We start from the raw sequence: 15,412 nt of genomic DNA, 5'->3' as shown, positions 1-15,412 counted from the left end.
GCACCTCCACTACCAACGAAGTCTCAGAAGTCATCCTCAGAAGAATGTTTGGGGGTAATTGCAGCACCCTAGCTGGTAGAAGTCCCTTCTGTCTATAAGGATTTGGAAAAGGTCTTCTGTAGGAGAAAGGCCTCGACTCTTCCACCGCACCGACCCTACGACTGTAATAGATCTACTACTCGGTATGTGTTCTCTGCAGGATTGATTATTCATGTTCTCAGGCCTGGAGAGAAGTGCTAGGGAGGAGTATATTATGGAGGCTCCTGGCCTGAGATTCATTCAGCCCTCCACCTCTCCAGCCAGCGTTGGCTTCTTTGTACAGAAGGATGAGTCTGCAGCCTTGCATTGCATCTAGAGGACTGAATCACATAATGGTCAAGAATCGTTACCCTCTTCCACTCATGAACACTACTTTCAAGATTCTCTAAGGGGTAAGAATATTCTCAAAGCTGGACTTGCAGAATATATGCAGCCTGATTCACATAAAAGGAGGGTGTCAAGTGGAAGACAGCATTGAACACACCGACAGGGCACTGTGAGTATCCGGTCATGCCATTAGGCCTTGTCAGCATGCCAGCAGTTTTCCAGCCCTTTATAAATGATGTGCTCCAGGATGTTCTCCATAAGTATGCCTTCGTCTACTTGGATGAAGTCCCTGGAGGAGCACATCACACATGTCAGAGGTATCCTAAAGAGGCTTCTTGATCCTAGAATTTACGTCAAGCTGGAGAAGTGTGAATTTCTCCAAACCACCATTTCTTTTTTGGGCTTCACCATCTGCAATGGCAATTTCAAGATGGACCCTAGTAAGACGCAATCAGTCAGAGATTGGCCACAACCAAGCAGATCCAACATTTCCTGGGATTTGCCAACTTTTATCGAAAGTTTCTCAGAAACTTCAGCTGAGTGGCAGCTCTGCTGACAATACTAACCGAGAGATCCCCGGTCCTTTTTTTGGACTACTGAGGCAGTGACTGCTTCTGCAGAGCTCAAACAGTGATTCACAACAGCTCCCATTTTAGTCACACCTAACCCAGACCTTCCCTTCATTGTGGAAGTGCACGCCAAGGGGCGTCAGAGTGGGTGCAGCTTTGTTACAACAGACACCTTCGGACAATAAACTGCACCCATAGGTGTGTTCTTTTTCAGGTGACTATCCCCAGCAGAGGTGAATTATGACATTGAGAATAGAGAACTGCTTGCAGTCAGGTTGGATCTGGAGGAATGGTGTCACTGGCAAGGGGACCAAGAACCCTTTTATCATATGGATGGACCACAAGAACCTGGCTTACACTCAGGATCTGAAAAGACTGAATTCAGGCAAGCCAGGTGGTCTCTTTTCTTTAACAGTTGTAATTTCATCCTGACCAATCAACCTGGATCTAAGAATCAGAAGCCAGATGCCTTGTCCCGTCAGTTCAATGAACTAAATGAGAAAAGCAGCCTACTACCATTTTGCTCCAAGCCAAGGTGACAGTGCCAATTCGTTGGGGGATCGACACACTTGTTCACAAGAAGAAATTCCTCAGGATGGCCCTCCTGGTCTACTGTTCATTCCTAGTCCCGCCCAGTCTCACATTCTTAATGGGGACATGCATGAAGATTGACATTACACCTAGGGATTGCCAAGACCCTGGAGTTCATCGAGAAGATATTCGTGGCCTGGAATGGCAAGGGAGGTCCATCGATATGTGCTGGATGGTGAGGTGTGTGCCCGGAACAAGAAACCCTACACCCAACCTTAAGGGCTTCTTCACCCTTTGCCTGTTTCGGAAAGACCATGGGTTCACATTTCCACGGTCTTTGTCATGGGTCTTCCACCTTCCAAGGGAGTGTTTTTTGAAGGCCTGCAAATTTATCACCTCAGACACACTTACTTCTGTGGTGGGGACAGCTGAGATTATCCTGCAGCAGGTCTTTAGGATCCACAGTCTTCCGTTGGACATTGTGTTAGATTGTGGTCCGCAACTCCCATTACGTTTCTGGAGGGCATTTTGCAAACTAATTGGAGCAACAGTGAGTCTTTCCTCTGGGTTTCACCCACAATCCAATGGCCAGGAGTGGGTAAACCAAGATATGAAATGTACCCTAAGATACCTGGCCTCTGAAAGACAGTGAATGGAGCAACCATTTGATGTGGGCAGAGGTTACCCACAATACTTTACGGCATTCAGCACACAAGATGTCTCCTTTCGAATGCCAGTTTGGGTATTCTCTGCCACTCTTCCCTGAGCAGGAAGCAGAGATTGGCGTTCTTGCAGCTGAAGACATCGTCAGACGCTGCAGGGAGAGATAGACTAGGGCAAGGGAGATTGTTAGCTTCTCCCCAGAATGCTGAAGTAAAGGCCAACTGCCAGAGAAGACAGGGACCAGTTTTGCAGCCTGGCAACAGGTATCGCTGTCAACTCAGGATTTGCCTTTCTGAGTGGAGTCCAGGAAACTGATGCCCAAGTTCATTGGACCCTTTAAGATCCTCAGGAAAATAAACCTGGTGGGCTACACCTTGCTGCTCCTTAAGATCAATCCCATTTTCCACGTTTCCAAGTTAAAGCCTATAACGTTAGCCCCAATACCATCAGCCCAGCCGCCACCGTGAGAAGAATTTTGGACTCAAGTACTTTCTGAGGTGTTCAGCAATATCTCATAGACCGGGAAGGATTCGGATGTGGTCCCTGAAAGAGACATCTTGGATCTGGCTGTCATCCACGACTACAGTCATTATCTCTGAGCAGCCAGGGCCTGGCAATATGGGGGAGGGGAGGGCAGTGTGGTCTTGTTATGACATGCACCCATCACGCCAGTTTCCGAGGTTTAGACGATCTAACTCCCCGGAGTATGGATAGCTAGCATGGCCCCTTTAAAGATTCAGGACGGTCCTGTTAATTGGCGCTCATGTTTATGGCACCTAGGATTGAGCATTTAAGGAGCATCTGAACTGAGGTTCAGTGCTCAATTGTAAGCCTACTCGTAATTTTGTTGAGTGTTTCTTTTGTACTTAGGTTCTTGATCCAGTTTGAAACTGTCTCAGTCCTAGCCTTGGACGCTCCAGCATTTGGATCCAAGCCATTCTCATCAAGGACTCTCTTCAGAGTTGTGGTAGGCAAATTGCGATGGGTTTTTGCTCAAGCAGGAGTTAGTCTTAGCCATGCCCAACTTATCAAAGCACTTCATCACAATATATGCATGATCATCATTGAGGCAGCTCATTTTGCTCCTCCTGGGCATTAGTATGATTCATGCCCTTTTGAAGCTGTTAGAAATCTTTGATGTCCTTGAACACTCCAGCCAGTTGGTTGGCACAGATTTTCAGTATCTTGCTAAGTGCTCTGTCAGTGTCTGACACCTTGCAAAACTTCACTTTCTTGAAGGATATTCTGACATCGGCCTCTGAGACGGAGATCAGATGCTGTGGGGATTTGCACATGCATAGATTTATTCTCCTTTTCAAAGTGTGCATAAAAGGTGTTGAGCTCATTGGGAAATGAAGCGTCACTGCCCTTTCTGCTGTTAGGCTTTGCCTCAGGAAGTAACGGCATGCAAACCCTGTCACAGTTGTCATGGGTCACAATTTGCAGATACCTGGCAAATGGAGCCCTTTGGCTTAGCTGCTAGAGTTCCATACTGCTTGGGCATCTCCTTGGTTTGCTCCTGAACTAGAGACCTCACTCCAGCGCATCTCTGACTGGACGAGGCTGGGACTCTCACAGGCCTATTGCCTGAAACCAGCTTGTTTTCCCTTGAAGGTAGGACTGGATTTCCTGAAGGCTCCAGGTTACCCTGAGTAGGTCTGCCCCTCGCCAGCTCCTGGTCTCAGGAGATTCCAGGGGTCGGAACACCAAGCCAAAAAAAATCCTCTTACAATGGCTGGACCAAGCAGTGATTCTCTGCTGCCTCCAGTCCACAGATGGGTTATGCTGAGACAACCAAGGGTAGTCAAGGATCAGGGGTATGAGTGGGGAGTCAGTAATGCAGAAATTAACTTATTCCACATGATCCCCTGTCCTCAACTGCAAATATCCACAATTGTCACAATTGCATCTCTAACTTAATACGCAATTGCCTTTTTGCTCTCACGATGGCCTTCCGTAGGTTGTACCTGGACTTCTTGTAGGGTTGTGAAATGCCTGTATTGAACACTACAGATTTAGCCCTTAGCAGACTGCAAATCTCCTGGGTCATCTAGGACTTTGGTTTCGTATGTTTCATAAGTTCTTGAAGGCACACACTCATCCACATAGGTCCTGAAGAATTCAGTGACAACTGTGGCATATTCATTCAGATCCATATATGAATCACTGAAAATGGTGCAGTCCACCATTTCAAAGTAGCATCTGTGGGATGGACAATTTGGTGAACAGGTTGATGTTATCTCCTTTTAACCTGTGACTCAGTCAGGTTTTCTTTCTTGATGTGAGGTTGATGTAGATCATGCATTAAAAGGACATCTTTCATTTTTCGGGATGTGCACAAGAACTGAGTGACTAGACGATTTTAGAGGGCAATCATGAGTCAACCACAGCCATGGGTTTGGAGTCACATTAGGCCAGCTTGGGTAAAGATCATAGATTTTATGCCTAAGAGCATCAGTGTGTTTTCACAACAATCTGTCATTGTTTCCATTTCTATTCCTTTTCTATTTTCCATTTATGATTTATAATTTAAATTTTTAATATTTACTATCGATTTGTACTCCGGGGAGCATGAAGAGCAGAATCAAATATCGCTGTGATGATTGTATGCTTTAGTATCAATGTTTGGCGACAATAAAGTATAAAGTATTGTAGTCATCATTATTAAAGACCAGTGCATTTAATTTCCAACTAATAACTTACTTTAAATTCCATAGTGAGCATCATAGGATTTGAATTCAAAATTGCAGGTTTGTTAGACTGTTCATCTTGATTAATAGTCTGGTAATTTGGTCGAAAAAGATCTAAATCAGAGGTGTTTGATAAAGTTCCAAAGACTGGAAGATTGATTAGTAAAATAGAAGCCAAGAATCAAAAAAATCTGTAGTAGTATTTTCTGTTTGCATTTTATGTATGGCAAGTAGTTTTTTTTTGGACTGGAAGGAAATAAGTGGTGACATTCTGGAGGGATTTGTCCTGGGACCACCAATTTTAAAAATAATGACTTGGAATCCAGGGTAAACCTATCATGAGTCATCAAAGTGTGATGAAGGTTGAGGAGGATCCAAGTTTACTTCTGAATGATCAGGGATGGGCAAGTGGAATTCATAAGTAAACTTTAATATGGAGGAGAGAAAAATCTTGCACATTAGCAGGAAGGACAGGGAAATAAACTGCTTTGTACAGTCTTTAAGGGATACAGGAGCAGAACAAGTTAAGCAGGAGGATTGAGTAAACATTAGAAGATTAAAAGTTTCAGACAATGGGACAACATAATATCAACACAATCAATGGTCTGATGGCTGATACTGCTGTAACAATTCTGATTATATCACTTGTTAGTCATTTTGTAAATGAAATATATCGTGTACTTAAAAATGTGGAAGGGTATACTTGGGTATTAAAAGACAATGCACAGTTACCAAAGATAATTTGGAGGACTGTTTTTGCCAGTCGATTGTTCAATAGTTGCTGACATTGAGTGTTTTTTTTGTTGTAACATTTGCTTTGGTCTTAAAGTACCTCCAGTCCTTCCTCACATACAGAATATTGTTACCTTTTAAAGGCATGAGACACTGCAGAGTTATTTGTATTATGTGGTTCTATAATTGCACAGAAAGGACAGCAAGAATTTGACCTTTAATACCCAAGTTTCAAGATAACAGTTTAAAATTCCTGTTGTGAAATGAGCATAACTAAATTTCAATTCTACTTGAATGCTGTGTTTAATAGAAGTGATTTTGTTGTAATTTGATTATTTTCAGTAGACTTCATTTTCTATTAGCTGCTTGCTTGACATTTGTGAATGTGGCATATCCAGGACACCACAAATCAGCATCTTTTTCACCGTTGAGTGATAGCGTAAATATGAAGTGTATAAGGATATAGTTCTAAAAGAATGTTATTTTCATGAGTATAGAAGTAATTTTAAAATTATCTCTTCCTCTGCTAAAAGCACGTTATGAAAAAACAATCCTGAAAATGGTCATTAAAACATACAAACTATAGTAATTTTTTAAATAATGTATACAGCAGTTTGTGGCTGCTGATAAGTTCTTGTATGTTCATATATGTACTGTTGTTCTTCTGAATTCTATTTCATCTTATTCAACTTTCCTGATGATATGTGCACCTGCTATTTTGTATCTATCTTTGGCCTGGAATCTTTCAGCCATCTGTTTTAAAAATTTCCCTTCCCAGATAATGTTTGATCTGCCTTCACTCACTCTTGATGCCTGCCTTTACTATTCTCTTCCTTTATCTCTTTTTCTAGATGGCTTTCTTTGTGTCTGTTTACTCCACTTTCTGATGTCTCCCTTTCTATCTCACTCGTGTGTGTTGAAAGGCTTAACTTCCTCAGCCGCATCACTCTGTATTACAAGGCTTCGGTACTGAGAGCCTGCACTTCCAAGGTTTTCAGCAATCAGTACTGTTTCAGTGTATCCCACGATCTTACTGCCTATATTGGAGATTACTGGAACCATCAGGTAAAACAGATACGCTTTTCCATTTCCAGACTTTATTTAAAAAAATGCCCCTTCAAATCTATTTCAGTCAAAAATGTCCTGAGACATCTAGCAATAGCCAACACTGCTAAAAAGTGTAAAGGAGCTGCATGAGAATTCCCTGTTGTTCTCGCAGTAATTTGCTGTTTGCTGCACAGAATAACTTCTTGGCACTGGAAAAATGATAAGCCATTTAGTAGGCTGCATATCCTTTCAAATCATCTGGTCATGTTCCAGTACATGATCATCATGCTATCCTTACATCTCCTCATTATATTAGAAAATACAAGAATATTATTATAGAAAAACTAGAAATAGATGAAATTGAATCCTCTAAACACACATGATGAATGCTGAAATTATAATTTTAGATACTTATTGATGCCATCTCAAATCTTAATGTACCCATATTGAAAATCTATAAAGCCCTTTAAATTTTGAGAATTGTTAACTATTTTAAAGTTCAGATTTATTTTTATAATGAATTGCTTCCGCCCCCCCCACCCCCATTTTTCTGACGTAATCTCAACTCTGTTCAGGATTATGTCTAAACTTTGCAATGCAGGTGCCATGAATGCCAGTGCAAAGTCACTTCTACAGTTCTTACACGACTTTATTTTCAGCACAATAACTATTTCCTTGTGGCCTTTCATTCTGTGGTCACACATCAGCAATATGTTTTTTAGTTTCTTCCCAAATTATTTTTCACCAAGCAATATTTCTTCAAGTATGCCATGAAGGATTGTACCAAATTATCAGAATTACTTTGTTACACTATGTAGTAGAATCATCTGAATTTTATGGCAGCTCTAATATACTTAATTCATTAAATCGCACGGTCAGTTGAAAGAAGTGATATACTGATGTTAAAAGTACATATAATTGCTGAACTGAGAGCAGAGATATAGTTATCCAAAGTTTCTATTATTTATATTCATACTTTTCTGGCAACTTGGTGGAATTTAAGTCCTCAATTTAAATCCCACTAAGAAAGGATAAATTTTGTCACTATCAACACCTGAAGATGAGTAGTAATGTATATTGTAAAATAGTACCCTATCATTTACAAAGCCTTCACTAAAAGCTCCGTACCATTTGTGCACGAGTAGTTCTTGGCAGAATAAGAATCCATCAACCTGCAGACAAATGAGAGAAAACTGCAGGGGGAGTAAGTCGTATGATACTTTATTAGTAGTCAACTCTTTTGGCTGAAAATATTTCAATTGACCATTTCATCATTTCAAGCAAAATGGGAAATTATCTGGTCTGAATAGTAGATACTCTTGAACAAATGACTATTCTATAAGTCATAGTATCTCTTCTCCTCTTACCATCCACTACTGAAAGGCTAAGTTTTATGGCGTTCCCCAGTTCTAAGTGCCCATTATTTGTCTGTGTTCCTTGATAGTGAATACCTACATGCAGATCAGTAGTGGAGAAAAGCCACTTTGAGACATGTCACATGCTAGTAAGGCCAGAAATAGAAACATACAAATGAATTAATAGCTAAAAAGCTGGTGTAGGAGGGAAGGCTGCAGATACCTTGAACATTGGGCACCCGTCCATGGCAGATGAAGTATGTACAAGAAGGACAAGCTCTGTAGAATGGAGGGGCGCCCATATCCTTGCAACAAAGTAATGGGGCAAGGGCAGTGGATGCTGTCTCCATGACTTCAGTAAAACAACTCACAAGCTCCCTCAAGTAGGCTGATCCAAAAGATTAAGTCACATTTGATTCACAGGAAGTTGGCAAATTAGATCAAAATTGGCATGGAAGAAAGGTGGAGGACTGTTTTCTGACTGGAGGTCTATGATATCTGGGACTTCTGATTTTTATAATACACCTTATTGGCTTGGATAAAAATGTAGGTGGGTTAATTAGCAGGTATGCAGATGACTTGAAATTTAAGTTGTGAGCAGTGAGAAAAATTGTTGGAGGATACAACAGGATGTAGATTACTTGGAAATTTGGGCCAAGAAATGACAGATAGATTTTAATCTGTACAAATGTGAAGTGACACATTTTGGGACATCAAATGCTAGCGGAAAGTACAAACCCCATTTCCAGAAAAGTTGGGATATTTTCCAAAATGCAATAAAAACAAAAATCTGTGACGTGTTAATTCACGTGAACCTTTATTTAACTGACAAAAGTACAAAGATTTTCAATAGTTTTACTGACCAACTTAATTGTATTTTGTAAATATACACAAATTTAGAATTTGATGGCTGCAACACACTCAACAAAAGTTGGGACAGAGTTAAAATAAGATTGAAAAGTGCACAGAATATTCAAGTAACACCGGTTTGGAAGACTCCACATTAAGCAGGCTAATTGGTAGCAGGTGAGGTATCATGACTGGGTATAAAAGTAGCGTCCATCAAAGGCTCAGTCTTTGCAAGCAAGGATGGGTTGTGGCTCACCCCTTTGTGCCAAAATTCGTGAGAGAATTGTTAGTCAGTTCAAAAGGAACATTTCTCAACGCAAGATTGCAGAGAATTTAGGTCTTTCAACATCTACAGTGCTAAATATTGTGAAAAGATTCAGAGAATTCAGAGACATCTCAATGCGCAAAGGGCAAGGTCAGAAACCACTGTTGAATGCGCGTGATCTTCGAGCCCTCAGGCGGCACTGCCTAAGAAACCATCATGCTACTGTGACAATTATAGCCACCTGGGCTCAGGAGTACTTCGGAAAACCATTGTCACTCAATACAGTCTGTCGCTGCATCCAGAAATGCAACTTGAAACTGTATTACGCAAGGAGGAAGCCATACATCAACTCTATGCAGAAACGCCGGCGAGTTCTCTGGGCCCGAGCTCATCTCAGATGGACCGAAAGACTGTGGAACCGTGTGCTGTGGTCAGATGAATCCACATTTCAGCTAGTTTTTGGAAAAAACAGGCGCCGAGTTCTCCGTGCCAAAGATGAAAATGACCATCCAGATTGTTATCAGCGAAAGGTGCAAAAGCCAGCATCTGTGATGGTATGGGGGTGCATCAGTGCCCACGGCATGGGTGAGTTGCATGTATGTGAAGGTACCATTGACTCTGAGGCATATATTAGGATTTTAAGAGAGACATATGTTGCCATCAAGGCGAAGCCTCTTCCCAGGACGTCCATGCTTATTTCAGCAGGACGATGCCAGACCACATTCTGCACGGGCTACAACAGCGTGGCTTTGTAGACACAGAGTGTGTGTGCTTGACTGGCCTGCTGCCAGTCCAGATCTATCTCCTATTGAAAATGTATGGCGCATCATGAAGAGGAGAATCAGACAACAGAGACCACGGACTGTTGAGCAGCTGAAGTCTTATATCAAGCAAGAATGGACAAAATTTCCAATTGTAAATCTACTACAATTAGTATCCTCAGTTTCAAAATGATTAAAAAGTGTTATTAAAAGGAAAGGTGATGTAACACAATGGTAAACATGCCTCTGTCCCAACTTTAGTTGAGTGTGTTGCAGCCATCAAAGTCTAACTTCGTGTATGTTTACAAAATACAATTAAGTTGGTCAGTAAAACTATTGAAAATCTTTTCATTGTACTTTTGTCAGTTAAATAAAAGTTCACGTGAATTAACACATCACAGATTTTTGTTTTTATTGCATTTTGGATAATATCCCAACTTTTCTGGAAATGGGGTTTGTACATAGTTAACGGTAGGACTCTTTGGAGGATTGATACGCAGAGGGAGCTTGAAGTGCAGGTCCATATATCCTTGAAAGTGGCAACATCAGTAGTAAAGTTTACTTATAGCGTGCTGGCTTTCATCAGTTGGGGCACTGACTAGAAAAGCTGGCAAGTCATACTGCAGCTGTATAAAACTTTAGTTCGGCAATGTTGGATTATTGTGTTGAGTTCTGGTCTCCACACCATAGTAAGGACATGGAAGCTTTGAAAAGGCTAGAAGGGGTTCACCTGGATTGGAGTATATTAACTATAAGGAGATGTTGGACAAACTTGCATTGTCTTCTCTGGAGTTTTGGAAGATGAGAGGTGACCTGATAGAAATATATAAAATTATGAGAGACACTAAAAGAGTGGATGGTCAAAGTCTTTTTCCCAAGATTGAAATGTTAAATACCAGAAGACATGGACTTAAGGTGGGAGGGGGGAATTTTACAGGAGATTAGCGAGGCAATTGTTTGTCTTTTTCAAAAAAAATTACTGACTTGCACAGCGAGTGGTAGGTGCCTGGAATGGGCTGCCAGGGGTGCTGGTAGAAGTAGCTACTGTAGGACATTTAAGAGGCATTTAGACAGACACATACCAGGCAGGGAACAGAGGGATATGGACTATGTGTGTATAGGTTGGATTGTTTTGGATTGGCATCATGGTTGACATGCCCATGGTAGGCCAAAGGGCCTGCTGATGTGCTGTACTGCTCCATATTCTATGATTTACCTGAATATGAAGAATGCATTTAATGAGACTGGTGGACAATTCAGCCCCTTGAATGGTTTTGTAAGATCTTCCCTTCAGGATCTGGCTTGAAACAGTTCCCATTTAAATATATTGAGTTTGTAAGTGCCAATTGGTACTAAATGTTGTACAAATTGGAATAAGGAATAGTGGAGAGTGGATTGAAGCAACACCCACAAAATGCTGGAGGAACACAGCAGGCCAGGAAGCAGCTATGGAAAAAGGTACAGTCAACTGTGCTATGGAAAATCAATTTCTCCAGTCCTGCCAAAGGGTCTCAGCCCGAAACATTGACTGTACTTTTTTCCATAGCTGCTTCCTTCATCGCTGAGTTCCTCCAGCATTTTGTGGGCATTGCTTGAATTTCCAGCATCTGCAGATTTTCTGTTATTTAAAAGTGGATTGATGTCTTTGGTAGAAATTAACATTAAGGTATATGTTATTAATCATTTGTTTTGTTATGCTTTGTCGTAGAGGGCACAGGAAGACTCTTCTTTGAATTTTATCGACTACTTCATGACACCAGACCAAGGGAGTGGGAAGACAGGCCTTTCTTCTGGTTATTTGAAAACGTTGTTGCCATGGGTGTCAATGATAAAAGGGATATCTCACGTTTCCTGGAGGTAGGAATTGAATTGTGTCTAGTAGTTTGTTTTTAATTTTTTTTCTCAGTTGTCATTCTTTGTGTGATTATGTAGTCTGTCATGTTGCTTACGGTTGTCGTACTAACAAATTCTACAACAGTGCCATTGAATGGATTAGTACTTAAGGGCAACAATCAAAAAAAGATTTACATTTCTATAATCATTTACAATTTTCAGTAAATCTGTAAAAGGAGAAAATGAAATCTTTTACATACATTTTTGGGTTCCAGGTGTCACTGGCAAGACTAGCTTTTACATTCTATCCCATTCCTTTGAGAAACTGTGATGATTAAGATTTCCTTAATCATTGTGATCTTGCCAGTATCCTGCAGGTAAAGGTACTCAGCTGTTGGATAAGGACTTCCAGGATTTAGATCCAGTAACAAACCAGGGTCAGCAACACCTGTCATGTCAGAATGTTGTGTCATTTGAAGGGGAACCTGCAGATGGTAATGTTTGATGAACCTTTGCCCATCTCCTTGATGAGAGAGGCTGTGGGTGTAGGAGGTGCTGTCAGAGTAGTTTGGTTGAATAAATGCAGTGCATTTGTCGAACATAAACACTGCAGCCAATCAGCGCCAGTGATAGAGAGAGGGAATGTTTAGGGTGTTTAATGGGTAGTCTGCTTTGTCTTGGATGGTGCTTTGTCTCGAGAGTCATTGGTGCTGCACTCACCTGGGCAGCAGATTCTATCACCCTGCTGACATGCTTGGTATTTGATGGAAAAAAAATCTTTGTGGGGGATGGGGTGGGTGAAAGGGGAAGTCAACAAGTGAGTTGCTGATCATAGGATACCCAATCTCTAACTTGCTTTTGTAGATATGTGGATGATCAAGTTGAGCTTATGGTCAATGCTGATCTCTAGAATATTGATAGTGGGTGATCCCTGCAAAATCCAAAGTGGGCATCAGTAAGTTGGTCATTGGTAGTGCCTCAGTCATTCAGCTGTCACCTTACTGTTATTAGGTATGCCTGATGTTGCTCTGAATAAGCATTTCTGCAATTCTCATTGAACCAGGGTTGATCCTCTGGAATGGTAATATTAAAATGGGAGATATGCCAAGCCATGAGGTTGTAGATTGTAGTAGATTATGCACTTAGAAAGTGAAATCAAGAAACTTAGGTAACATCAGGAATTTGCTTCCAGATGAGCTCAATGTCTTCTAGGTTCACTTTGACCATCAAAACAAGGGAACGATAAACTCCCACAACCCCCAGTGATCTTGCGATTTCAGTCTCTGAGGCTGATGAGAGGAGTGAACCCATAGGGTTCAGATGGGGTACCTAGCCGAGTACTAAAGACCTGTGCTGATCAACTGGCTGGAGGGTTCACTGAGATCTTTAGCCTCTCGCTTTGGCAGTCTGAGATACCCACCTGCTTCAAGGAGGCTCCAATTATACTGGTGCCCAAGAAAAATGTGGTAACCTGCCTCAATAACTATAGTCCAGAGCATTTAAATCCACAGTGATGAAGTATTTTGCTAAGCTGTTGATGAAACATATCAACTTCTGCCTGAGAAGCGACTTGGGTCCACTCCAAATTGCCTACCAGCACAACAGGTCCACAGCAGATACCATTTCATTGGCTCTTCTCTCAACCCTGGAACATCTGGACAGTAAAGATGCATACATCAGGACGCTCTTTATCAACTGCACCTTGGCATTCATTACTATCATCTCCTCAAAACTAATCAACAAGCTTCAAGACCTTGGCCTCAATACCTCCTTGTGCAGTTGAATCCTCAATTTCCTCAGCTGCAGACCCGTCAGTTTAGATTGGCAACCACATTTCCTCCACAATCTCCCATTAGCACAGGTGCACCACAAGGCTGTGTGCTTAGCCCTCTGCTCTACTCACTTTATACTTAGGACTGTGAATTTAGCACAGCTCCAATTCCATATTTTTGTTTGCAGACATCACTGTTGTAGGTCGAATCAAAAAGGTGGTGACAAATCAGCATACAGGAAGGAGATTGAAAGTCTGGGTTGAGTGGAGCCACAACGATAACCTCTTCCTCAATGTCAGCAAAACCAAGAGCTGATTTTTGACTTCAGGAGGAGGAAAAAGGAGGTCCATGAATCAATCCTCATCAGGGGAATCAGATGGGGGAAAGAGCTTCAGCAACTTGAAATTTCTCGGTGTTATCATTTCAGAGGACCTAACCTGGTCCAGCATGCAAGTGCTATTATGAAGAAAGTACAGCAGTACATTTACTTTCTTATGAGTTTGCGAAGATTCGGCATGACATCTAGAACTTTGACAAACTTCTATACTTGTGTAATGCAGACTATATTGACTGGCTGCATCCCAGCCTGGTATGGAAACAGCAAACCACTTGAACAGGGAATCCTACCAAAAAGTGGTGGATACAACCCAGTCCAACATGGGTAAAGCCCTCCCCACCATTGTGCATATCTGTGCCTAAGAAGTATTCACTCGCCCATCCTCCTCCCCCCCACAACCTTAGATGTTTTCATGTTTTATTTTTTACAACATTGAATCACAGCAGATTTAATTAGGCTGTTTTGACACTGATCAACAGAAAAGATAAATTAGTCTAAGTTCATTACAATTAAACAAAAAAAAATTTGATTGCATATTTCCTCACCCACTTCTCAAGTCAGCAGTTAGTAGCTGTACCTGTTGCAGCAATTACAGCCTCAAGTCTGTGTGGATAGGTCTCCATCAGCTTTGCACATCTGGACTCTGCAATTTTTCTCTCCCTTCATAAGCCTTCCAAGGCCTGCTGCAGTGAAGCAACCTCACAGCATGATGCAGCCACCACTATGCTTCACACTAGGGATGGTGAAGTTTTGATGATATGTGGTGTTTGGCTTATGCATTGGCATATGCAATGGCAGGCATTTAAAGGTTGCATGGATGAACTACAACAATTGTTCATCCCAGTTTGGCAAAAGAATAAATCAAGGAAGGTAGTGCACCCGTGGCTGACAAGAGAAATTAGGGATAGTATCAATTCCAAAGAAGTAGCATACAAATTAGCCAGAGAAAGTGGCTCACCTGAGGACTGGGAGAAATTCAGAGTTCAGCAGAGGAGGACAAAGGGCTTAATTAGGAAGGGGAAAAAAGATTATGAGAGAAAACTGGCAGAGAACATAAAAACGGACTGTAAAAGCTTTTATAGATATGTAAAAAGGAAAAGACTGATAAAGACAAATGTAGGTCCCCTGCAAACAGAAACAGGTGAATTGATTATGGGGAGCAAGGACATGGCAGACCAATTGAATAATTACTTTGGTTCTGTCTTCACTAAGGAGGACATAAATAATCTTCCAGAAATAGTAAGGGACAGAGGGTCCAGTGAGATGGAGGAACTGAGCGAAATACATGTTAGTAGGGAAGTGGTGTTAGGTAAATTGAAGGGATTGAAGGCAGATAAATCCCCAGGGCCAGATGGTCTGCATCCCAGAGTGCTTAAGGAAGTAGCCCAAGAAATAGTGGATGCATTAGTGATGATTTTTCAAAACTCGTTAGATTCTGGACTAGTTCCTGAGGATTGGAGGGTGGCTAATGTAACCCCACTTTTTAAAAAAGGAGGGAGAGAGAAACCGGGGAATTATAGGCCGGTTAGCCTAACGTCGGTGGTGGGGAAACTGCTGGAGTCAGTTATCAAGGATGTGATAACAGCACATTTGGAAAGCGGTGAAATGATCGGACAAAGTCAACATGGATTTGTGAAAGGAA

General features: G+C 41.5%; 1 protein-coding gene across 3 annotated transcripts in view; it reads left to right on the top strand.

Annotated features, from left to right (window-relative positions):
* dnmt3bb.1 (DNA (cytosine-5-)-methyltransferase 3 beta, duplicate b.1) overlaps positions 1-15,412 on the top strand; it is a 264,613-nt gene that overhangs the window by 213,375 nt on the left and 35,826 nt on the right. For all 3 annotated transcript variants that reach the window (XM_063041300.1, XM_063041301.1, XM_063041302.1), the window contains one exon: positions 11,537-11,685. In XM_063041300.1, the coding sequence (XP_062897370.1) occupies positions 11,537-11,685 (149 nt within the window). The remainder of the gene's footprint in view (positions 1-11,536; positions 11,686-15,412) is intronic.

This window comes from Mobula hypostoma, chromosome 2 (assembly GCF_963921235.1).
Source record: "Mobula hypostoma chromosome 2, sMobHyp1.1, whole genome shotgun sequence".
NCBI lineage: Eukaryota > Metazoa > Chordata > Chondrichthyes > Myliobatiformes > Myliobatidae > Mobula > Mobula hypostoma.
This window is presented reverse-complemented; position numbering and strand designations above follow the sequence as displayed.